Source organism: Oncorhynchus kisutch, linkage group LG17 (genome assembly GCF_002021735.2).
Source record: "Oncorhynchus kisutch isolate 150728-3 linkage group LG17, Okis_V2, whole genome shotgun sequence".
NCBI classification, from domain to species: Eukaryota; Metazoa; Chordata; class Actinopteri; order Salmoniformes; family Salmonidae; genus Oncorhynchus; species Oncorhynchus kisutch.
The window spans coordinates 43,908,448-43,933,421 of NC_034190.2; the positions used below are offsets into that span (position 1 = coordinate 43,908,448).

Genomic DNA, 24,974 nt, shown 5'->3' on the forward strand with positions numbered 1-24,974 from the left:
TTGCCCTAATAAGGAGTGTTTATCCCCCTGTCATACACACGTGCAAACAAGACATACGCAGATAAAATCTCTTCGGTCTCCCTCTCTCTTACACACACACACACACACACACAACATTCTCTGCTCAAACATAACAGACAGACACTATAAGCTACTCTATTATGGGCAGACACAGAATCAGTCCTCCATCCCAAATACTATATTCACACAGACAAGATAGCCTCTGCTTGCAACATCACCCACAGACAGGAATACATTTATTTTTCTATCTTAGACAAGATCCTGCCTGTTTTCAGCATAACACAGACATCTCCCATGAACTACTCTAGCATGCTCATACAGACCAATACCTCATACACGCACACATTTTTAAATCACTTTTAATCAAAACAAGGTTGTTTTTAGAATGTTATGATTCCATTCTATAATTATCTAAGAACATTACATAATCCAATTTAACATATGGTAACCAATGGTGATGCAACAGCACACTACTGAATTAGCTGATTATATAGCAAATAGCCCATGTCTGTAGACAGAGCATATAGTCTACAATAAATAGTAAGTGAAGTATGAAACAAATGTGTGTATTATAATATCCATAAAATTGGCTTAAATTAGGTACGACAAATGACTAAATCTTTAGTACATTTCTGAGGTATATCCTATACGTTTATGTTCTGGTTGTGAACCCCTGGCTCCTACGTAGGTTAGAGATGAGTGAACTCTTCCATCACAGCAACTGAATTATAGCTTTTGGGTGCACGATGCAGGTCATATATGTTCACACCAGGGCCGTTAATCTCTTAATGTCAATGGGTCAGGGTATTCCAATTTAGGCCTAAAGATGACAGCGCTCAATCTTTAAATTAAATGGGAGCAAAAATACTTTTAGATACATACTGTACAGAACATGTTTCTTATGGCTCGTTAACAAGAGCGCCTCTAACAAAGAAATGAAGAGAGGCAGAAGGAAAATAATGAAATCAAAACTAGGAAAAGATCATGATTCGGGAAGAAAAATCATGATATGTTGGCAATACATGCGAGACCATCCTACATTTGAATCTTGACTGTCTCGTTAAAAAGTAGCAGCAACTGAATAATACAGCTGTGCACAATTTAATACTTACCAGGAATAGCTTCTAAAACCATCCTCCCTTCCACCCAACAAAGTTCAAGGTCAAAACCATAATCCAAACAAAACACACCTCAACCAAAATACAGTGAACTTGTTCTGCATAGCCGGGGGAACAATTTTCATTGTTTGGTTTTCAATGCTATCCCTATAACCGGCAGTTTTGAGGGTGGGATTCTGTGTTTTCCAACAGGCTCCTAAATCGCCAATCAAGTGCCATTCACCCACCCGGACATCCCTTAATGCAAAACATGTGCATCCAGTGTCTCTGCATTATTGACAGTCAGCAACTAAAACATCATCCAATGCACTTCTGTCAGGGGTGTTCCATGAGAGGACCAAACAAATCCTAAGTGTTGTTATAATATATATATATATAATATAATATATATAATATATATATATATATATATATATATATATAAAAAATAGGTTGTAGCAAAATAACAACTGAATACCAAGCAATGTCCACTAATGAACCCCCCAAAAGATGTTAACCCAAAATGTAAGGTAAAGTTTGCTTTCTGTCTTACAATATAACATTTCCTGTGTGTAGACAGCATAAACCCAATGTTGATATCAAGCACTCAAAACGTAAATCTAAGCCAAATTCATACACGGTGTAAAAAATAAAATGCCAGGCATCATTTAAGGCCTCGTTATGTAGACATACACCTACATCAATCACGTGCTGACAATATTTGTGGAGTCCACGGTTTTACACTCACTAATGTGAGTACAATTCCTAAATTGCCAGCATTCAGCATTTTTAAAGAGCACCATGTTTAATCCGTTATGATTACACAGTGAAACCCAGTGGTGTTGGTCATTGATGGCACTATTGTGTGTGGTGTCTTGGTCGTTAGTTACGTTTGTATTGTAGGTGGTGCAGTGGAGATGAACCTGAGGATATGGCTGGTTGAGCTCCACAGATTATCAGCTCTCTGTGTGGGTGTTTGTTTTTACAGTGGCGGCCTCAAGCAGCACCTTAGTCTTTAGCAGACCACATGGGAGCTGATGCAGTACAGAAAGCTTGAGTCAGCGAACACTCTGCCTTATCAATCCACAGAGAGATGTGGTATACTTCAGTTTCCCCATCTAAAACAGTCTACACATGACAGTGGTCATTCAGCATTCTAGAAAATGACCAATAGTCCATAAGGGGGACAAACTTTGAAAAGAGCTTTAATGAAATCAACATTTTAAAAGAATCAGTCTGTTGTGTGTACCAGTTTTTTTCCCCACTCATCAAGCAAACTGTGTATAAAATTAAAATTATATCATAAACAAATCTTCTGGGGTTTTTTCAGGAATACCATTTCCGTGGAAACTTTTGAAAGGCGAAACTTTCTTCTGAACCTCTACTTCGGACTCTCCAATCAGCTTCTCCCACTATTGCTCCTGGGAGGTAGGTGGGCATTGGGACAATATTCCAAACTCGCAGTGCTGTCGGCTCTCGCAGTTAATTTCCCAAATCCCATCCTTCTTTCTCCCCAACTCTATCCAACTGTACCTTACCGTCTTGTCTCAGTTGTTAATGAGTGTTCACCCACGGGAGAGCTCTCACTAGATGTCCGGACATGCTGTCCTAGTTTCTCGGTCCCAGACAACTCCTCACTCATTCAGGGACAGGATTATGTCATCCTCAAGGTCTGAGCTGTCTGCTGGGTTGACAGAAAGAAAGCAAAAACAGATTTAGAGGTCCGGGGAATAACGGGACAGAATACTGTACAAGTCACGGTGCTGGAGTAAAAATGCCACAAAGTAGAAACCTGTCTCCTGCAACAGAATGTGTGAGGGTTCATCTCTCTGTTTTTCCTTAATCACTCTTTAAAGATGAAATGTCCACACAGCAGTATAGTAACACTTTTTTGAAGCAATAATTTTGATAACAAGCTTCACAGAGAACGAGGACTATTTAAAAAAAAGGCAAGTAATAGCCGGCATACAAAACACTGATGCGCACCGTTAAAAAAAAAGTATAATAAGTCTATGAACACCATCAATAAATCCATTATTTATTTTAGTCAGATCTAAATTAACATTATGGTAAGAAAATGTATTTCAGAAGAACAGAATATGAGTTGGCCTACTGTATGTTAGTTAGCAGACAAGATATGCTTATAAGTCCCGTGCCATTATAGTTAGAAGAATATAATTGAACTTAACTGAATAAAATAGTAATGGGAAAATATCCTTGTTTGTGCATACAGTGCCTTCAGAAAGTATTCAGAAAGTATACAGCCTTATTCTAAAAAGGTATTAAATAAAATCTTCAGCAATCTACACACAATACCCCATAATGACAAAACGAAGACAGGTTCAGACATTTTTGCAGATTTAAAAATAAAAAACAGGAACACCTTATTTACATAAGTATTCAGACCCTTTGCTACGAGACTCAAAATTGAGCTCAGGTAAATCCTGTTTCCACTGAGCATGGAATGTTTCTACAACTTGATTGAAGTCCACCTGTGGTAAATTCAATATAAAAATGTCCCACAGTGGACAGTGCATTTCAGAGCAAAAACCAAGCCATGAGGTCGAAGGAATTATCCGTAGAGCTCCGAGACAGGATTGTGTCAAGGCACAGATCTGAGGAAGGGTACCAAAACATTTCTGCAGCATTGAAGGTACCCAAGAACACAGTGGCCTCCATCATTCTTAAATGGAAGAAGTTCAGAAACACAAAAACTCTTCCTGGAGCTGGCGGCCAAAAATGGAGCAAAGTAAAAAGAGATCCTTGATGAAAACTTGCTCTAGAGTGCTCAGGACCTCAGACTGGGGTGAAGGTTCACCTTCCAACAGGACAAAAACCCTAAGCACACAGCCAAGACAATGCAGGAGTGGCTTCGGGACAAGTCTCTGAATGTTCTAGAGTGGCCCAGCCAGAGCCTGTACTTGAACCCTTTCGAACATCTTTGGAGAGACCTGCAAATAGCTGTGCAGCAACACTCCCCATCCAACCTGACAAACCTTGAGGATCTGCAGAGAAGCATAGGAGAAACTCCCCAAATACAGGTGTGCCAAGCTTGTTACGTCATTCCGAAGACGACTCAATTCTGTAATCGCTGCCAAAGGTTCTTCAAAAAAGTACTGAGTAAAGGGTTTGAATAGTTCAAGAATATTCCAAGATGGCGTAGCAGTCGGACGTGTGTTTTTGTCTTGTCCCTTCCTGTCCCTTGTAAACATCGTTTTTCCTTTTTTTTCATTTATATTTAATATCACCTTCTATCTACGGACTGAATATTTTTGTCCTGCAACCCGCCTCACCCAATGTGGTACAGATCTGCTATTTTTATACTTAAGAACTCATCAAAAGCTACCAGCTAACTGGCTACTAGTTCGCCACGGCCTGCTAGCTGTATCAAGTACATCAGACTGTTAGCTTAAGAGGCCCATCGGACAAATTCTTTGGCCATGATACCCACCATACGGAGCCCAGCTGATCCGTTGCCTGAACCGGAACCCCAACAGAAGCTAGCCAGCTAACTAACTACTAGATAGTAGTCAGCTAGCCATTACTAGCTGTCATCAGCCACCTCTAGCACGGACAACTCTCGCCAATCTGCACAGCGCGACTCAAACCAGAGCAAATCGGACTAACTTTTCTCCAAAACTCCGAATTCCTACTGCAAGCTCTGAACCATTTTTTTCTTCACCTGGATTATCACAGCTAACTAGCTGCTATTCGAGTGGCCACTCCTGGCTAATGTCACTGTCCCAAAGCAAGAACCAATTAGCCTGGAGCTAGCCTTGCCTGGCCCATCTCCCGGCTAGCTAAAGAGGTCCATCAGCCACTACAATACCTCTTTTTGATAACTGGCTTGGACCCCCGCCGACTCATCACGACTGGACCTCTAACGTGATTCGCCTGGTGGGGTTTTTCTCAACTGGCTCCGCCGTCGCTTCGTCCCCTGAAATTCCATCCACTAGCATGCTAGCCGCGGCCTGCTAGCTGTCCAGAGCACATCGGACTGTTAGCTTAAGAGGCCCACCGAACAAATTCTTTGGCCACTATACCTATTCTGCCAGTTGGCATGCCGATGTAATAGCACGAGGGGGCCACAACAGACATTCTTCCGTCGCGACGTCCCTCCAAGGCCCTTCTGTTAGCTTGCTAGCCCCGGCCCGCAAGCTGCCTGAAGCCACTCACTGGACTCCTATGATCACTCTGCTTCACATGCCTCTCGCTAACGTCAATATGCCTTGTCCATTGCTGTTTTGGTTAGTATTTATTGCCTTATTTCACGGTAGAGCCTCTAGCCCTGCTCAATACAACTTATTTAACACTTTAGTTCCACCTCCCACACATGCGGTGATATCACCTGGTTTAAATGATATTTGTCGGGACAATAGCTCTTTCATCGTCACTCTATGCACAGGTTTACCCCCACTGTATTCACATCCTACCATACCTTTGTCTGTACATTATGCCTTGGATCTATTCTACCGTGCCCAGAAAACTGCTCCTTTTACTGTCTGTTCTGAACGTACTAGACAACCAGTTATTTTAGCCTTTAGCCGTACCCTTATCCTACTCCTCCTCTGGTGATGTGGAGGTTAATCCAGGCACTGCAGTACCTAGCTCCACTCCCATTCCCCAGGCACTATCATTTGCTGACTTTGTAACCATAAAATCCTTGGTTTCATGCATGTTAACATTCAAAGCCTATCCCAAGTTTGTTTTATTCAATGCCCTAGCACACTCTGCCAACCTGGATGTGCTAGCCGTGTCTGAATCCTGGCTCAGGAAGACCCCCAAAAACCCTGAAATTTCCATCCCTAACTATAAAATTTTTCCGACAAGATAGAACTGCCAAAGGGGAAGGTGTTGCAATCTACTGCAAAGATACCCAAACAATTCGAGCTTCTACTTCTAAAAATTCACCTTTCCAAAAATAAGTCTCTCACCGTAGCCACTTGCTATAGACCACCCTCTGCCCCCAGCTGTGCCCTGGACACCATATGTGAACTGATTGCCCCCCATGTCTTCAGAGCTAGTGCTGCTAGGTGGCCTAAACTGGGAGATGCTTAACACCCCGGCCATCCTACAAAGTTTGATGCCCTCAATCTCTCACAAATCTCTCTTACAACCCCAAATCCATAAACACAGACACCCTCATAGATATCATCCTAACCAACTTGCCTTCCAAGTTTCTGTTTTCAATCAAGATCTCAGCAATCACTGCCTAATTCCCTGCATCCGTAACAGGTCAGCGGTCAAATGACCACCGCTCATCACGATCAAACGCTCCCTAAAACACTCCAGTGAGCAGGCCTTCCTAATCGACCTGGCCGGGTATCCTGGGAGGATACTGACCTCTTCCCATCAGTAGAGGATGCCTTGTGGTTCTTTTAAAAGTGCCTTCCTCACCATCTTAAATAAGCATGCCCCTTTCAAAAAATGTAGACCCAGGAACAGATATAGCCCTTGGTTCTCTCCAGACCCGACTGCCCTTGACCAGCACAAAGACATCCTGTGGCGTTCTGCATTAGCATCGAATAGCCCCCGTGATATGCAACTTTTCAGGGAAGTCAGGAACAAATAAACACAGGCAGTTAGGAAAGCTAAGGCTAGCCTTTTCAAGAACAAATTTACATCCTTTAGCACAAACTCAAAAAAGTTCTGGGACACTGTAAAGTCAATGGAGAATAAGAGCACCTCCTCCCAGCTGCCAACTAAACTGAGGCTAAGAAACACTGTCACCACCAGAATTTCTAAAAAGCATTTTTCTACAGCTGGCCATGCTTTCCACCTGGCTACCCCTACCCCGGTCAACAGCACTGCACTCCCCACAGCAATTCACCCAAGCCTCCCCAATTTCTCCTTCACCCAAATCCAGATAGCTGATGTTCTTAAAGAACTGAAAAATCTGGACCCCTACAAAAATCAGCTGGGATAGACAATCTGTACCCTCTCTTTTTAAAATTATCTGCCGAAATTGTTGCAACCCCTATTACTAGCCTGCTCAACCTCTCTTTCGTATCGTCTGAGATTCCCATAGATTGGAAAGCTGCCGCGGTCATCCCCCTATTCAAAGGGGGCGACAATAGACCCAAATTGCTACATACATCTATCCTACCCTGCCTTTCTAAGGTCTTTGAAAGCCAGGTTAAACAGATTACCGACCATTTTGAATCCCATTGTACCTTCTCCGCTATGCAATCTGGTTTCAGAGCTGGTCATGGATGCACCTCAGCCACGCGCAAGGTCCTAAACGATATCATAACCGCCATCGATAAGAGACATTACTGTGCAGCCGTATTCATCGACCTGGCTAAGGCTTTCGACTCTGTCAATCCCCACATTCTTATTGGCAGACTCAACAGCCTTGGTTTCTCAAATTATTGCCTCGCCTGGTTCACCAACTACTTCTCTGATAGAGTTCAGTGTGTCAAATCAGAAGGCATGTTGTCCGGACCTCTTGCAGTCTCTATGGCGGTGCCACAGGGTTCAATTCTCAGGCCGACTCTCTTCTCTGTATACATAAATGATGTCGCTCTTGCTGCTGGTGATTCTTTAATCCACCTCTACGCAGACGACACCTTTCTGTATACTTCTGCCCCTTCTTTGGACACTTAACAACCCTCCAGACGAGCGTTAATGCCATTCAACTCTCCTTCCGTGGCCTCCAATTGCTCTTAAATGCAAGTAAAACTAAATGCATTCTCTTCTACCGATCACTACCCTAGACGGTTCTGACTTAGAATACATGGACAACTACAAATACCTAGGTGTCTGGCTAGACTGTAAACTCTCCTTCCAGACTCACATTAAGCATCTCCCATCCAAAATTAAATATAGACTCTGCTTCCTATTTCGCAACAAAGCATCCTTCACTCATGCTGCCAAACATACCCTCGTAAAACTGACCATCCTACTGATCCTCGACTTCTGCGATGTCATCTATAAAATAGCCTCCAACACAACTCAACAAATTGGATGCAGTCTCACAGTGCCATCTGTTTGGTCACCAAAGCCCCATATATTACCCACCACTGCGACCTGTACACTCTTGTTGGTTGGCCCTCGCTTCATACTCTTCGCCAAACCAACTGGCTCCAGGTCATCTACAAGTCTCTGCTAGGTAAAGCCCCGCCTTATCTCAGCTCACTGGTCACCATAGCAGCACCCACCCGCAGCACGTGCTCCAGCAGGTATATCTCACTGGTCACTCCCAAAGCCAATTCTTCCTTTGGCAGCCTTTCCTTCCAGTTCTCTGCTGCCAATGACTGGAATGAACTGCAAAAATCACTGAAGATGGAGACCCATATCTCCCTCACTAGCTTTAAGCACCAGCTGTCAGAGCAGCTCACAGATCACTGCACATAGCCCATGTGTAAACAGCCCATCCAACTACCTCATCCCCATACTATATTTATTTATCTTGCTCCTTTGCACCCTAGTAACACTACATTCCAGTGTCTAATTGCTATATTGTAATTACTTTGCCACCATAGCCTATTTATTGCCTTACCTCATTTGCACTCACTGTATATAGTTCTCTTTTTTCTACTGTATTATTGACTGTATGTACGTTTGTTTATTTATTCCATGTGTAACTGTGTTGTTGTATGTGTCGAACTGCTGTGTTTTATCTTGGCAAGGTCGCAGTTGTAAATGAGAACTTGTTCTCAACTAGCCTACCTGGTTAAATAAAAAGGTGAAAAAAGACATTGCAAAATTTTTTTGGTGAATTGTATATACAGTGGGGCAAAAAAGTATTTAGTCAGCCACCAATTGTGCATGTTCTCCCACTTAAAAAGATGAGAGGCCTGTAATTTTCATCGTAGGTACACTTCAACTATGACAGACAAAATGAGATTGTAGGATTTTTAATGAATTTATGACGTCTATGGCTCTTAAACTCAACTCTTGACCTTCGAAGTTAGTTCCACTGGCGTTTTTTTGTTGTTCCCCTCTAATCACAGACTGATTTAAACCTGGCACATCAGGTGGGTGCAATTAATTATCAAGCAGAACAGAGAACCAGCAGGCTCCGGACCTCATAGGGTAAGAGTGGAATGCCCCTGTTTTATGTCATTATAAAAAAAAAATTATGTGACAGAGGTTAAAGTTCAATGTTACCACAAACTTCAACCCTGCCCGGTCCTTCATCCAATGCTGTACCTAGATGAGTGCGTGGCTGAGGGATACACTGACACAATTGTTACTCACTGTTATCCAGGGCAAGGTCCCCATCTTCCTCATCCGAGTCATCATCATCATCCCCCTCAAGCAGACGAGCTACCTCTTCATCGTCAGAGGGAGAGAATTCATTGTTCCCATCTTCCTCGTCCTCTCCTCCATTTTCATTTTCCAACTCGGCAACCAGTGGGTCTGTGTCGATGTCGTCGTCAGAGTCATCTTCATCGTCATCCTCTTGATCGTCATCCTCCTGATAGGGGACAAGTGTTCCAGAACAGCCAGATCTTATATTTCGATATTTAGACTGGATTACTTGCAATAAAAAAAAAATCTGGCACAACCAACCAATAATCAATGCCAATGTTAGCAATTGGTTATTTGATGGATTATCAACCAACATAACACAAGACGGGGGCGCTTTGTGAAGGGGTACGTTGGGTCCTTTACCTGATCTTCCTCATCCTCCTCCTCCTCAGCCAGTCTCTGGCGTCCCACCTCGTACAGTCTGCACACCGTGTCTGTGTTGACCGAGTCTTGGTTCTGGAGGGGAAACACACAGAAGGTCTGACAACAGTTGTATGTCTCAATAGTACTAAGCCCCACCACCACTAAACTCAATATCTGACTGAACAAAGTGGGGTATGTGATTCAGCTTTATCGAGTAATCTAACAGATGACAGAAGATGGACCTCGATCACAGCCAGGTAGCAGTCCTTAGTATCCGTGCAGAGGTCAAATATATTCCTCTTCACGTCGATGGTGGCTGGGGGGGGAAATAACAAACCTCTCATATGACTTCACAATATTGAAAGGAGTTGATACAGGAAGAATAAACTATTTTGTAAAGAGTCAATTTGAAAAAAGCTAATCCAACTCCATTTCCAACGCATGAAGCTGTAGTTTTACAAAACTAGTGTTTCCCAGATGGTGGGTCAGGACAGGAGCCACTATTGAGTCATGCCTGGGTTGCAATTTAAAATCGGTAAGTCTCCTTCTGATAAATGCAAGGCCTAGGGACTGTTGTGACAGTGTGTCTTAGAGCAGTCTTACCAATGGGTTTGTAGTCAGTGGCGTTGAACGTCCTGAAGGAGGAGCCAAAGGGAGTCTTCATCTGCATTTCCAATAGATCGTCTTCATTATCTGCCTGTAGCATCGCTGGAAAAACAACATTAGGGTTACGTTTCCTGTACACACCACAACTAGAGCAAATCTGGCCAGACCGATGGACATGGACCCATGGTTCTGGCTACTAAACAGAGTGGTGTGGGTGTGTGTGTGGGCAGAGCCTTCATGGCATCCACATGGCCCTAGGTAACAGGGTTGGGGTCAATTCAATTTATATTCAGTCAAAGCAAAAAAAGTGAATGGGAATTCCAACGAAAGAATTGAAAAATGCTGCTTGAAAATAGGCATTGCTCAATTCTGGTACCATAGGGCCACATTGAGGAAAACGCAGAGGGTCTCACAGAATCTGGACAGAACGGATTTCAACAATGTTCCAGAATGTATTAAACGTAGTAGGAAAGCAACTAAATGTAGTGAACCAATTAGAAAATACATTAATTTGCCCAAGTTCATCATAATAAAATGCATCCGTGATTTGTATTTTCCAGCAACTTTTGGAAACGGCACAGGAATGCCCGTCTGTGCGTGTTGTGTGCAGTGCATTCGCATATCTAGTCTACACTTTGAAGATGTGAAGGATTTCCCCCCCAAAACACACTGTTAGACAAAAAAGCCTACGCCTACCTAGCAGAATAATATCATGCTCATTTGCATCAATCGAGGCCATTCGTTTAGCAAACTCAAGAATCACATGGTCTCCATCTGATGCTCACTTCTGTAAGAATATTTTAAAAGATAAATACACAATGCAGAGGACTAAAGGTCAAGAGGACTGAAGGTCAATAGAGTACTAACGATCAAATTTTTCTGCAATAGGGAATTAATGAGCAATGGGTCAGAGACATGGGAGGAATTTGTCTATACATTAAGCCTGAAATAGGATACTTATTTGGCCATTGTCCCAGTTTAATGGCAAGGAATTCCAATTGGTCAACCACAGGCTAGGGTTGGGTAAAAAAACGACATCCTCTCCATTTGCTCTGTGTTGAGAATCACTGAGGAGAGAGTCACTGAGGACAGGGGAGAATGAACATCTACCTCTCAGCATAACATCTATGATTTGTCCTCTTTGAATAAACCCATTTTTCTCCACCTGATTTGCGTTGGAATCTGTGTTATTGAAGAGTTAACATCAACTGCTAACACTTCGATTAAAACGGGTATATCCCCCCAATTACAATATATATTTTTTTATGTTCTATAAAAAAGTGAGATGTGAAAAGATTACAAAAAAAGAGACAGATATAAACTAAATTTGGGGAAAATGTAATGAATTTTGGCAATGCGAAGATCCATGATCACAAAATAACACAAGTTGCATACGTACAAACTGCATGGATGTACGTATGGGGGGATAAAGAGATTGTATGAGAAGAGTGATACTGCTGCTCGAGTGCCACTGCTGTGGTTGGCTACATCTTGGCCTCCACATGGCTCAGGCTACGGAGACATTCGAGTGATATGGATGTGGGTGGATCCATCATGGCCTCCCTGTGGCTCTGGCTGTGAGGTGGTGTGAACCAGCTGGTGCTCTCCTCTGCCAGCTCAGGGCACAGCCTCCTGGCCATATGGTTCAGTGGGGCAGTGTGGCATCAAACACACACCTCTACATGCGCCTCCAACACTTCAGAAATACACAACCCCCAAGCACTCACCTTTTTACACACATCTATAAAGTGCTAGCTGTTCAGCAGGTGAAATTGGATTAATCAGGATACAGGATACAGTACTGTATTTCCCATCATGCAGTGAGTTCAGTCCTCACCTCCGTAGATGACCGTGCCGTTGTTGTTGAAGACGATCCTGCACTGGTCCAGAGCTGGCACTGTGTGGAGCAGGTGGAAGGTCCGCAGGTCCCACTGACACACTCATTAAGAAATCACAATGTCACATCACTTTCACTATAATGTAATGACTATTTTTTCCAATTCATTTGGTGTTGGGGTATTTTACTGGATCTACACAACAGATGACAAACTAATCTTGAAACGAGGCTTGATAACATCTGACCAACTGATGTAGGCGAAGTACCGACAACTGAGCATTGGGAATACTCTTTAAAAATGTAGTATTACTATTGTACAGTAAGTGAGTAAAGGATACAATCTCAGTGTTGACAATGAGCTCCAGGCCGTTGGGGTGGAACACTCCGCTGATGTTCATGTTGAACTTGTCGAACTTGTGGATGGCCTGAGCTGAGCGCACATCCCACAGCACGCCGTCGTTCAGCACCAGGTCGTCGGTGGGGTTAAAGGTTGCACAGTTCCTCTTGTAGTTGTTGGACAGGTCCGGGTAGTGGAGGGTGAGGGTCTTCTGCCCTGTCTGGATGTCGTAGATCTGAGACCCAAAGACGATGACATGATTTCAGATTATACACCGAGTATAGAAAACATTAAGAAAACATGCTCTTTCCATGACAGACTGACCAGGTGAAAGCTATGATCCCTTGTTGATGTCACTTGTTAAATCCACTTCAACGAAGGGGAGGAGATGGCTTAAAAATCCTTCTTGAACCCTTGAGACATTAATTATGTATATGCCATTCAGAGGGTGAATGGGCAAGACATGGTTTAAGTGCCTTTGAACGGTGTATGGTAGTAGATGCCAGGCGCATCGGTTTGTGTCAAGAACTGCAACGCTGCTAGATTTTTCCACGCTGAACCATTTCCTGTGTGTATCAAGAATGGTCCCCCACCCAAAGCACAGACAAATTGGCTACTTGACAACTGGGAAGCATTGCAGTCAACCAGGGGAGGTGCAACTCAATATTAGGAAGGTGTTCCTAATGTTCGGTATATTCAGTGTATATACACATGGTTGTTCAGTTTCACCTTTAGATGTTGAGAAAGAAAACTTACGTGAGCTATGTGTTCCTTTGTGCCAATGACTCGGTCTTGTGAAAGTTTACTGAACTCCACATAATGGTCATCTAAGAAGGAATGCCTGGAAAGAAAAAGGCAAATATATATATATCAAATCAAACATCTAAAAAATAAAGATAAATGGAAAATACATTAAAAAAATAATTATAATTCCAAGGCAATCCTTACAACCTCTGACTTCAGTTCATATTTAAAAAGCCATTTTGGTTAAGCAATGAGGGACCGATGTTCTAGCTAAAATCACAAAAGCCCCAATGTTGCTTTTGTTAAACTGTGGCCCCACTACACTGTCTGTGTTCTATGAAGTGAAGATTCCAGCCCTAAGGCAGTTCAGTTAGTGTGCATAATTAAAGAACCTGTCAGCCCCTTTCTGCAGCTCCCTGCTCTGAGGACACAGAACCAGTAGAATGAACCATAGAAATGGAACGGTAGAGCAGTCATCCCCATGGAAAGCAATAACCAACTGTATTGACTGGGCCAAGGTTAGTCTTATGTGAGTCACACTTACTTCATGATGAACACTGACTTCATGCCCCACAGTGCAGACAGAGGATAACTCCATGATGCTGACGTCAACAACAAAGAGCCATCCTGATGACAAAAGACAAGAATAAAGGTTTAATTAAATACTATGTTTTAGATACCCAAAAGATAGGTCGATTTGTAAATGTGCCTCACTGACCCGTGATGGCTCTAGGTGTGTGATGGCAGAGCTGTGGCAGCTATAGCTGGCCTCCTCCTGGCCTGTGAACACATTGTAGAGTTTGAGTTGGCCCGTACACGTCCCCAGCATCAGGAACCGCTCACGGGCAGAGAAGGCACAGCACATGAACCCACTCTCATCTTCGTCTGCTTCCCTGAACACAGAGATGGGTCGGAACCTGGGGGGGAAAAGAAGAAGAAAAAAAAAAACTCTGCTAAAAAAGACACGCCCCTTTATCAGGACCCTGTCTTTCAAAGATCTTCATTGTAGGGTTTAAACACCGTCTCCCATGCTTGTTCAATGAACCATAAACCATTAATGAACATGCACCTGTGGAACAGCTACAGGATGCAGCTTATCGACAGTAGGCAATTAAGGTCACAGTTATAAAAACTTTGTGTCCTAAGAGGCCTTTCCACTGAATGAAAAACATTTTAAAAAAGATGCCCATGGTCCCTGCTCATCTGCGTGAATGTGCCTCAGGCATTCTGCAAGGATCCATGAAGACCGCAGATGTGGCCAGGGCAATAAATTGCAATGTCCGTATTGTGAGACGCCTAAGACAGCGCTACAGGGAGACAGGAAGGACAGCTGATCGCCCTCGCAGTGGCAGACCACTTGTAACAACACCTGCACAGGATCGGTACATCCGAACATCACACCTGCCGAACAGGTACAGGATGGCAACAACAACTGCCCGAGTAACACCAGGAACGCACAATCCCTCCATCAGTGCTCAGACTGTCCGCAATAGGCTGAGAGAGGCCTTCAAGCCCTCAATCCAGCCTGTAGCAAGGCAGGTCCTCACCAGACATCACCGACAACAATGTTGCCTATGGGTACAAACGCACCGTCGATGGACCAGACAGGACTAGAAAAAAGTGCTTTTCACTGACGAGTAGCGGTTTTGTCTCAGGAATGAGCGTTACACCGAGGCCTGTACTCTGGAGCGGGATCAATTTGGAGGTGGAGGGTCCGTCATGGTCTTGGGTGGTGTGTCACAACATCATTGGACTGAGCTTGTTGTCATTGCAGGCAATCGCAACAGTCTGCGTTACAGGGAAGAAATCCTCCTCCCTCATGTCCGGGAACTTGCAGGTGCCTTGGTGGAAGAGTGGGGTAACATCTCACAGCAAGAACTGGCAAATCTGGTGCAGTCCATGAGGAGGAGATGCACTGCAGTACTTATTGCAGCTGCTGGCCATACCAGATACATACCAGATACACCCCCCCTTTGTTCAGGGACACATTATTCCATTTCTGTTCGTCACATGTCTGTGGAACTTGTTCAGTTTATGTCTCAGTTGTTGAATCGTGTTATGTTCATAGAAATATTTACACAGGTTAAGTTTTCTGAAAATAAACAGTTGACAGTGAGAAGTTTTTGGTTTGTTGCTGAGTTGATATATAAAAACCCAAGGTCCACCTCAGCCTGAAAGGCAAGTGTAACAGTGTAGCTTCTGTCCCTACCTGGGCTCGAACCAGGGACCCTCTGCACACGTCGACAACAGCCACCCTCAAAGCATCGTTACCCATCACGCCACAAAAGCCGCAGCCCTTGCAGAGCATGGGGAACAACTACTTCAAGGACTCAGATCAAGTGACATCACCGATTGAAACGCTATTAGCGTGCACCCCGCTAACTAGCTAGCCATTTCACATCAGTTACTCAAGGACTTTGTGCTGAGTCCCCAGTTTAGTAGGAAGAAATCATACCTGCTAAAGATGAGGTGTCGGTCGAAGCAGCCGCCATCCACCCCTCCGTATTTTGGGTAGACAACCCTGCGTGTGTGTCGGGAGGTGAAGTTGGTTGGGGCCTGGCGCCTCTGCTTGGGCTCAGGGCACTGGTGGGGGGTGAAGAGGGAGAAGGGGGGGCAGGTGGTAACGGGGTTCTTGCAGCGCGCGTGCTGCTCCCTCAGGTACTCTGTGATGATGCTGTCCAGGGCGGGGGGAGAGGGCAGGTGTCTGTCCAGCTGTTTCTTCATGGCTGGACTCTGGCTGAAGGCACCGTAGTCTGACTTCTGCCTCAGCACCCGCGGCTTCTTACAGATGGCAGGCATGGGGCACGGCGACGGGCGCTCTCGCATGAACGCGATCCGCCCAATAAGGGGAGAGCCGTTGCTTTGGTGAGGGGTCAACAGGGGAGGGGCGGCCGGAGGTACCATGAGGAGTTGCGACGTCGAGGGACGAGGCTGGGAGTGAACTGACAACGGCACGGACAGATGAGAGCTGTGGCTCACCAACCGTGCTGTGACCCCATTGGCCAGCCGAGGGGTCCGGGGGAGGGCAGGGGCAGGAGAAGCAGGGGGAACAACGACAGGAAGCAAAGCTGAGGAAGATGGGTGGGGGAGGATGGCCATGGGGAGGTCGGCCTCCTTGGTGAGTGTGGTGGCAGTGTCATGCAGACCCTTGACCACCAGGTGGTTCCGGATCAACAGCAGTAGCTCCTTCTCAGGAAAGGATATTCTGGACTGGGCCACCACGTTTGCCCTCTGCAGCCAGGCCAGGGAGACATCCGTCCCGATCATGAGGGGTTTACCAGACACCCGCTTGATTAGCTCTGCCGCAAACTTGCAGAACTTGACGTGTTCGCTACGTTTGTCCTGGAGCACGGGCTCCTTCATGAACTGCTGGATGTGTCCACTGCTGAAGAGAGGCAGCTTGCTAATAATCTGTCTGACTGAGCTGGAGCGGGACAGACCCACCAGGGCCTTACAGGCCAGGGTCCGAATCTGATCCGCATCTGTGATGGGCATCTTCACCGTCAGCAGGGACAGCAGTACCTACAGGGAGATGGCAGAACTATGAGACCAGTAGAGACCAAAAACATTCAAGCGTAAGAGCCCTGATTATTTCTGAAATAAATATTTTCACCTTGATGCCATTGTTGGACTGCACCACATTCCACATCTTGGTGAGCACGCTCTCGCTGTTCTTGGTGGTCTGGGGTAGACGTCTGAGGGGCGTGCCAGAGATGAACTTGCCGATGCCGGACATGCGTTTATCTGGAGCGCACACACAGTTGATGACCACCTGCAGAGCAGACTTCTGAATCTCGGCATCGTTCACAAACACCTCTCCCTCTGCCACCACCAGGACTACACCCATACCTGAGGAACAACAGAACATTAAGATTAGAACGCAAAGCCAAGAGTACTTGTCTACTGGATATATGGGGTTGTGTAAATAGAAAGCCATGGCAGGTGGGCTATACACAGAGTGTACAAAAACAAATGAGGAACACCTACTCCTTTCATGACAGACTGATCAGGTAAACACTATGATCCCTTATTAATGTCACTTGTTAAATCCCCTTCAAAATCAGTGTAGATCGGCTATTCCCAAACAAGTGGTACGCACAATGCCGTCGTGGGGAACACCAAATACAAATGCAAATCACATTTTCACACAGTCCATTTAGATTTTCCAACAGAGCTATACATTTGGGTGAGTTTCCCCCCATGGCCTGAGTAGCCTCATTTCACTGACAAAAATAAAATAAAATTCCGCAAACCAGGAGAGGATATTTTTTTGTGACATCAAATGGTCTTTGGTGTGTTAGATGTGTTAGTATCTGTACTGATGGAGCAAAATCCGTGACAGGGAGACATAGTGGAGTGGTAATGCGCGTTGTGCAAGCAGTTTCTCCCGACGCTACTTGGGTACACTGCAGCATCCACCGAGGCTCTTGCTGCCAAGGGAATGCCTGACAGCTTGAAAGATTTTTTTGGACACTTCAGTGAAAATGTTTAACTTTATAAAAGCAAGGCCCCTGAACTCTCTTGTATTTTCTGCATTGTGCAATATGGGCAGCGACCATGTAAAGCTTTTACAACATACAGAAGTGCGCTGGTTATCAAGGGGCAAAGTGTTGACATGTTTTTTTAAATTGAGAGACGAGCTTAAAGTTCTCTTTACTGACCATAATTAACCATTGTCTGACCACTTGCATGACACGACTGGCCTATCTAGGTGATGTTTATTCTCGCCTGAATGACCTGAAGCTAGGATTACAGGGACTCTCCACAACTATATTCAATGTGCGGGACAAAATTGAGGCTATAATTAAGAAGAAGTTGGAGCTCTTCATTGTCTGCATTAACAATGACAACACACAGGTCTTCCCATCATTGTATGATTTTTGTGTGTAAATGAACTCAAGCTTACGGACAATGTCAAATGTGATATACCTGAGTGAGCTGGGTGCTCAATTACGCAGGTAATTTCCCGAAACGGAAAACACAAACAACTGGATTCGTTATCCCTTTCATGCCCTGCCTCCAGTCCACTTACCAATATCTGAACAAGAGAGCCTCATCGAAATTGCAACAAGCGTTTCTTTGAAAATTGAATTTAAATCAGATTCCACTGACAGGTGTCTGGATAGGGCTGCTCAGGAGCACACTCCCTTGGCAAATCTCGCTGTTATGACAATGATGCCCTTTGCAACTATGTGAGAGTGGATTCTCAGCCCTCACTAGCATAAAAACTAAATACAGGCACTGACTGTGTGGAAAATTATTTAAGACACTCTCTCCAATACAACCCAACATTGCAGAGTTATGTGCATCCTTTCAAGCACACCCTTGTCGTTAACCTGTGGTGAGTTATTCACAATTTTTGAAGAACAAATAAGGTTTTATATGTAAGATGGCTAAATAAAGAGCAAAATTATGAATTACTATTATTCTGTGCCCTGGTGCTATAAGAGCTCTGTCACTTCCCACGTGTGTGGCAGGCTTACAATGATGGCAAAAAATAACATTTGAGAGTGCGCTAACCCTGGTGCTAGAGGGGGTACACAGCTGGAGGTTGAATGTTTGAAAGGGTACGGGACTATAAAAAGTTTGGGAACCACTGGTGTAGATGAAGGGGAGGAGACAGGTTCAAGAAGGATTTATGCCTTCAGACAATTGAGACATGGATTGTGTATGTGTGACCATCAGAGGGTGAATGGGCAAGACAAAAGATTTAAGTGTCTGAACAGGTTATGGTAGTAGGTGCCAGGCAACTGTGTCAAGAACTGCAACGCTGCTGGGTTTTTCACACTCAGTTTCCCATGTGTATCAAGTGTACCACCCAATGGACATCCAGCCAACTTGACAACTGTGGGAAGCATTGGGGTCAACATGGGCCAGCATCCCTGCAGAAGGCTTGACACCTTGTAGAGTGCTTGCCCTGACGAATTGAGGCTGTTCTGAAGGCAATAGGGGGTGCAACTAAATATAAGAAAGGTGTTCCTAATGTTTTGTACAGTGTACATTGACTTGTGCAATATTCCTATCGCAAGAGATCCATATCGCATGAAATATTTTGAAATGCTAATTAGCCGCATGTGACGTGTGTTTTTAGTTTATTCGGTTGTTGTCCCTCTCCTCTTGTGGCTCCTTCCCACACACAGATGTCCCAATGACCTTTTACCCATATCGTGCAACTTTAATGACAAGGCAGGGCATTAAATGTAACATACCCACGGTGGAGATGGCGTTGCCCCCCTCCCCATCCAGCACGGCCACAGACTCCGACATCAGCAGCTGGGTCTTAGGGACCACCGTCAGGATGCTCAGTATGTCCAGGGCATAACGCACTGTGTCACTCCTAGGGGACAAGCCAACACAGGGTGAAATAGTCACAGGGTACAACTTTGTGTTCACTTGGATTTGTGAGAAATGTTCTCCATAACAAACAGAGGTGTAATTTTAATATAGAGCAGATGGAGTTGATAAATAAGTCCATCCTTCTCATGAGAAGGAAGGATGTGTTTATTTTCTGTCCTCACCTGCCGTAGTAGGTCCTCCAGTCACAGGCAATGGAGATGAGCTGCAGGAGAAGCTGCACACAGGAGAGCTTATGGAAAACTTCTGCAGGCTCCCAGTACAGCCTGACTGGGCCGTACTCAATCAGGAACTCCATCATCTCCACCACCTGCTCGTGGGTGTAACTACATGCCTGGGGAACATAAAGAGAATGAGGCATCACTGAAGGAAAACCATCACCAAAGTTAATCTGTGATGATGGGTTCCAGGGGGATGGCGGTAAAATCCATTTCAATTGAGGAAGTTAATTGAAATTCAATTTCATTAATTGAAAGAGGACCCAAGATAATTTCAATCACCATATCCCAACACACATGGAACAGCATGTTCCTCCTACCTTGTAGTAAGGCTGTGGGTGAATGGGAGCGCCCCCTTCAGTCCGCTGCAGGGACTGCTTGACATGCTCCACCTTGATGGCCAGGTGGGCCTCGGAGTACCTGCGCAGGGCCATGCAGGTGTGCTTGGCCGTCTGCCTGCTGGAGAAGATCTGGTCATCACTCAGCAGGGCACCCTGGTCCTCAGGGTTCAGGATCTCCAATGTGCTGATCTGGAGACCGTAGAATACAAAATAAACAGCAGTCTAATACACATTCCAACACAGAGGATGTTCAGAGAACTGCTCTGGAGACAGTGAAAAGCACTTGGTATTTCACTAGGATACAACTGGATGTAACAGAAGCATGACTAAACCACACAGGTCCTCCTACCAGGTTGACCATGCGCCGGAGGCCGTCCTGCCTGTCAAAGAGTTCCAGCACTGCTCGGAAGGAGAAAGAGATGGAGAAGAACATGGTGGCGTGGCAGCAGCCCGAGGCGTGGGAACACTCCAACAGCCACAGACTGTAGCTCACCACGTCAGACAGGATAGAGTGGGGCAGCATACACACCTAGGGGTAACAAAGACACATTTAATGGGGACACATGAATGCATGTTTGTATTGACTTACACATTTACATGAAAGTAAATAATGTTACACCCATGTACCACAGGTCACAACTTTTATCAACAGTTGACCTTTATGCAGTGTGTGTTTGTCCTACCCTCTCCATGGCATCCTGGTTGTAGGCCAGGTAGTAGAGGCACAGAGACACCCCTGTGGCGGCCATGGAAGGCTTGGGGATCTCCAGCAGCTTCTGAACCCCTCCATGGACCACAAACTGGGCGGCAAACTTCTTATGCAGGAGCAGGGAGGCTAGGTACTACAGGTAGCGAATGAGAATCTAAGGATAAGGCTGGGATGCTCCTCTTTAAACAATTGAGATGCATTATAGGTCAGTTGTAGAAATGTTACCTTGAGAGCCTCAAAGGTGAGCTGTACATCGTTGGTCTGCTTCAGGTCCATGTAATGGATGAGCAGCTCACAGGCTCCCATCTGCATGAAGACAGCCAGAAGCTGAAAGGCAAATGAATACAGAGAAATAAAAATGTATACAGAGAACTACTCGTCTGTCTACCAGTCATTTATGGCATATTGTCTTCAACGACTATAGCACTAGCTCTTATAAAGGAGTTTGACTGACATCTGCTGGTAGGTTTATGTAGCAGACACTAACCTCCTGGTACTCTCCCAGAGGGGTGAGGTACTGTAGGATGAGTCTCTGCTCCATCTCTGGGGTAAGAGGGTAAAGGTGATAGTTGTTCCCAATCACCCAGGGGCTCATCTCAGACCAGCTGCTGTTGGACAGCTCGCTGAAGTTCCTCTCCGGGTCTGGCAGGGAGAAGTTCAGTTTCTGTTTCACCTTTCGTCCAGTCTCCCTCTCTGTTCTCCTCTTGAGGTGAGTGCTGCCCTCCTCCCTGCCGTCGGGCAAGTCCCGGTGGGACAGAGGCAGCGGGGCAGACACAGGCTTCATCAGTCCTTTGACAGCGGAGTTAGCGCAGCTACTGGTCTTGTGGGTGTGGTTAAGGTAGTTGAGGTGGAAGGAGATCTCGCTGTAAGACTCGTGGCTGTGGATCTCCACTCGGTCCTCATCTGATCCCTTCTCATTCCTCTCAATGCCTTCATTCCCCGGGGGGAAAGGGTTGTCCTCGAAGCCCCCGTCGACCGTCTCCTCATCCAGAGGAAGGAGAGGTTCCCCCAGACTCTTCCTGGGACTGGGCCGTTTAAACCCCTTCCGGTTTTCAGTGTCCTTGGCCTGCAGCTCGCGTAGCCGCTGCAGCATCAGAGGCACCTAAAGAGAGAAGGATGCATCTAGCATCATTCAGATACTGACATCTAGCATCATTCACAGATACTGGTGATGGACACCCACTTGTGGTGACAGGGCTAAATTCAATTGAACCCACATTACCGTATTTACACAAGATCTTATGTTGATGTTGATAAACCTTCTCAGGTAGTAGTAGGATGTTGCCACTGACCACGACAGAGTTCTCCTCCCTGTAGTTGGCAGCGATGTCCTGGTTCTCCATTGCTCCAGCCAAAAGGCCTGTAGCATAGACTCTCAGGGGCTGCTCCGCCTCCTGGGCCCATTTAAAAAGCCTCTCCACTATGCCCTCCTGTCATGTACACACACAAACAAAGACATCATGATTATTGAATATTTGAATCAGTTGCATATTATAGCTGACTAAATATACAAACATGTTCAAGTGCATCTCCACAGATTTAGGTTACAGCCTACCTTCTCCTGAAAGACCACTGCAGTCTCCAACCCAGGCATGATATTCTGCAGCAGGCGACAAGCTGCAGTGTTGAGGGTGAGCTCTCTACTGGTCATCACATAGCTATTAACGAGCTAGAAAAAGACAGGAGTTAAAATAATTCAAATTTGAACAAATACAATTTTGTAAATGTGTGGGGGGAAAAAATACATCTAAAAAAAGTTCAGGTCTTACAGCATTCATGAAGTCATCATTTTTGAACAGGATCTTTAGCAGCTGACCCAAGACGCATTCCGGATCCGCTCTCCCTAAGTGGCAAGGGGTTGGGAGAATTAGAAAAACCTACAGAATGTCAACAACTATCACTGTTGCTATAGCTAATACTATAGTTATGACTACATACAACATAAATACATCATCTTACCAGGGTGCCTGTCATCAAAAGGATCCGGATCAGCTTTGTGATATTCCTCAGTCTCCCTCTCCACCAGCTCTGAAATCCTGAGGGGAAAAGAAAACCCATGATATACTCAAAAACAGACAACCACATATTCCTTAATGTTCAGAGACTTACATTTTTTTATTTTATTTTTATGAATCAAGTAATATGTAGCATAAATAAATAAGGTGAACGCAAATAAATAAAAAAACATTCAGTGATGTTACTTCCCAGAATATCCACTGGTGTTACCAACCATTATCCTCCTGTATTACTCACACTCACTTAGTCAGGATGTTGACCAGGTCCGGTGTGCTGGCCTGCTGCTCCCTCTCCCACTGCTCCAGCAGAGAGGTCAGCTCTGCCTTGGAATCCACACTAGCAGATGCCGACGCCATGGTCTGGCCTGACACACAGAACAATTCATGTCATCAACTAAACCTTACTTGGGGTCTAGAGAGAACGTGCAAAAAAAATAAACACTGCATTGGTGCATGCAAAAGGAGAGAGTCGCCTGTCATTGTAAATGTTGATATGAGCTAGATTGATTCCCTAGTCCCTCCTCTTGCATGCACCAACACAGCATTTTTAGCATATAATCACTAACACTAGCTTACTGATTTGGCCTACTCCTCAAATAAAATATAATTCATGAATGATCCATCTATGCTCACAAACCATGACTTCCTCTCCAGTTGCAAACAGTGACACAAAATTGACCTTTATTTTGCCTCCAGTTCAGAACCGATCCAACTATACAGGTTCTTGGGACAGTCAACAGGTGATTTGGTCATGGCCTTGAGCATGACGCTAGAAACCATAGCCATGTTTATGGCTCTGCTAGAAAACATCCAATAACACTCGCTATTGTGCAGTAGCTGCTAGCCTGCCCTGTATAATTAATGTTAGCTAGTTACTAGTTATCTTCATCGAGACGGAGTATAGTTTTGGTGACTGGTCGCGGGATTTGCTTGCAACAACATTGAGTCACCACCATCAATCGATTATTGTAAAAATGTCAATTCAATTTTGGTCCTGTACAACTCCAGTCCATCCGCGAGGTGCTAAAATTAATCATTCTAATTTAAAAAAAATAACACAAACGACTTTTCCTTCATGCTCGTATTACGTAAACTGCGATTAAATTGGGTCCGTACTATCAGGAATCCTTGGGACGTCCCTAACCGTACCATTTAAAATGTAAACTTCCGGGATCTTTGCGATGTCCAGATCACTGACCCAATTATATCTCAGTTTACGTCATACAAGCAAAAAAAACCTCGCTTGTATTCGCTACGATTTTTATTAGAATAATGAATTTCAGTACCCCGCGGAAGGATCGCAGTTGTACAGGACAAACATAGCTATAGGTAAGCGTTTTCAGAATTGACATTTTTACAATAATCAACGGATGGCGACTCAATGACGTTGCTAGCAAGTCCCGCGACCAGTCATCAAAACTCAACTCCGGCTCGACATAAGAGAACGGAGTTGCGTTCCCCAACTAGGCTACTTAACTTACACTCTCTGGAATATATAGCTAAGAAGTTAGCTTCATCATGATGACAAACTAACGTACACACGTGTTTTGTAGTGATTTAGTTAGCCAACTACTGAACTGGTTAGTCATCCGTACTTTGCTACATATTGTACATTAGTTAGCTAACTATCATCGATAGAGATATTTCACATCTGCAGAGTATTTTAGCTGCGCTACCAACTAGCTATGAATATGCCCTATATAAAGGTTAGCTAACTAGTACAACGTTGGAACGTACGCTGTGTAAGAGCTACAATCAGTTCAGTGTTGGTGTTCCGCACCAGAAACAGCTGTATGTGTTGTGTGCACTCGAGCTAGCTACAAGACCGTCTAGGAAGACAGTTTGTGTGCCAAACAGTGTTGTTGGCTGGCTAGCGAATACGTACCCTTTTCTGCTCAATTTTCCTTCGCTCTTTCCGTCTTCCTTATTTTTTTTTTTACAATGCCGACAAACCACTTGCTAACTACACCAATATGTGTTGATAAGAATACAAACGCCACCTTGTTGTCACTTGTTTTAGCACAACATTTATTATGGCGAACACGTTCTATACGTCAAAAGTTCAGCGTCGACTTT

General features: G+C 44.7%; 1 protein-coding gene across 3 annotated transcripts; it reads right to left on the minus strand.

Annotated features, from left to right (window-relative positions):
• Positions 1–238: 238 nt before the first annotated feature.
• Positions 239–24,974, minus strand: LOC109907723 (DDB1- and CUL4-associated factor 1). Of its 3 annotated transcripts, none has more exons than XM_031793875.1 (25): positions 24,784–24,974; positions 23,143–23,263; positions 22,843–22,919; positions 22,653–22,726; positions 22,439–22,552; positions 22,176–22,313; positions 21,371–21,985; positions 21,109–21,210; positions 20,858–21,016; positions 20,524–20,703; positions 20,154–20,363; positions 19,780–19,949; positions 19,471–19,598; positions 16,875–17,110; positions 15,717–16,783; positions 13,980–14,178; positions 13,806–13,888; positions 13,274–13,358; positions 12,519–12,752; positions 12,181–12,274; positions 10,341–10,445; positions 9,980–10,053; positions 9,738–9,830; positions 9,321–9,540; positions 239–2,799 (listed from the first exon to the last, which is right to left on the minus strand). In XM_031793875.1, the coding sequence occupies exons 2-25, from the start codon at positions 23,253–23,255 to the stop codon at positions 2,753–2,755; spliced, it is 4,617 nt and encodes a 1,538-aa protein (XP_031649735.1). In that variant the 5' UTR covers positions 23,256–23,263; positions 24,784–24,974; the 3' UTR covers positions 239–2,752. The 3 variants fall into 3 exon arrangements, with proteins under 3 accessions (XP_031649735.1, XP_020361471.1, XP_031649736.1); XM_020505882.2 differs by having other exon boundaries at positions 239–2,802; XM_031793876.1 differs by lacking the exon at positions 24,784–24,974 and having other exon boundaries at positions 239–2,802; positions 23,137–23,248.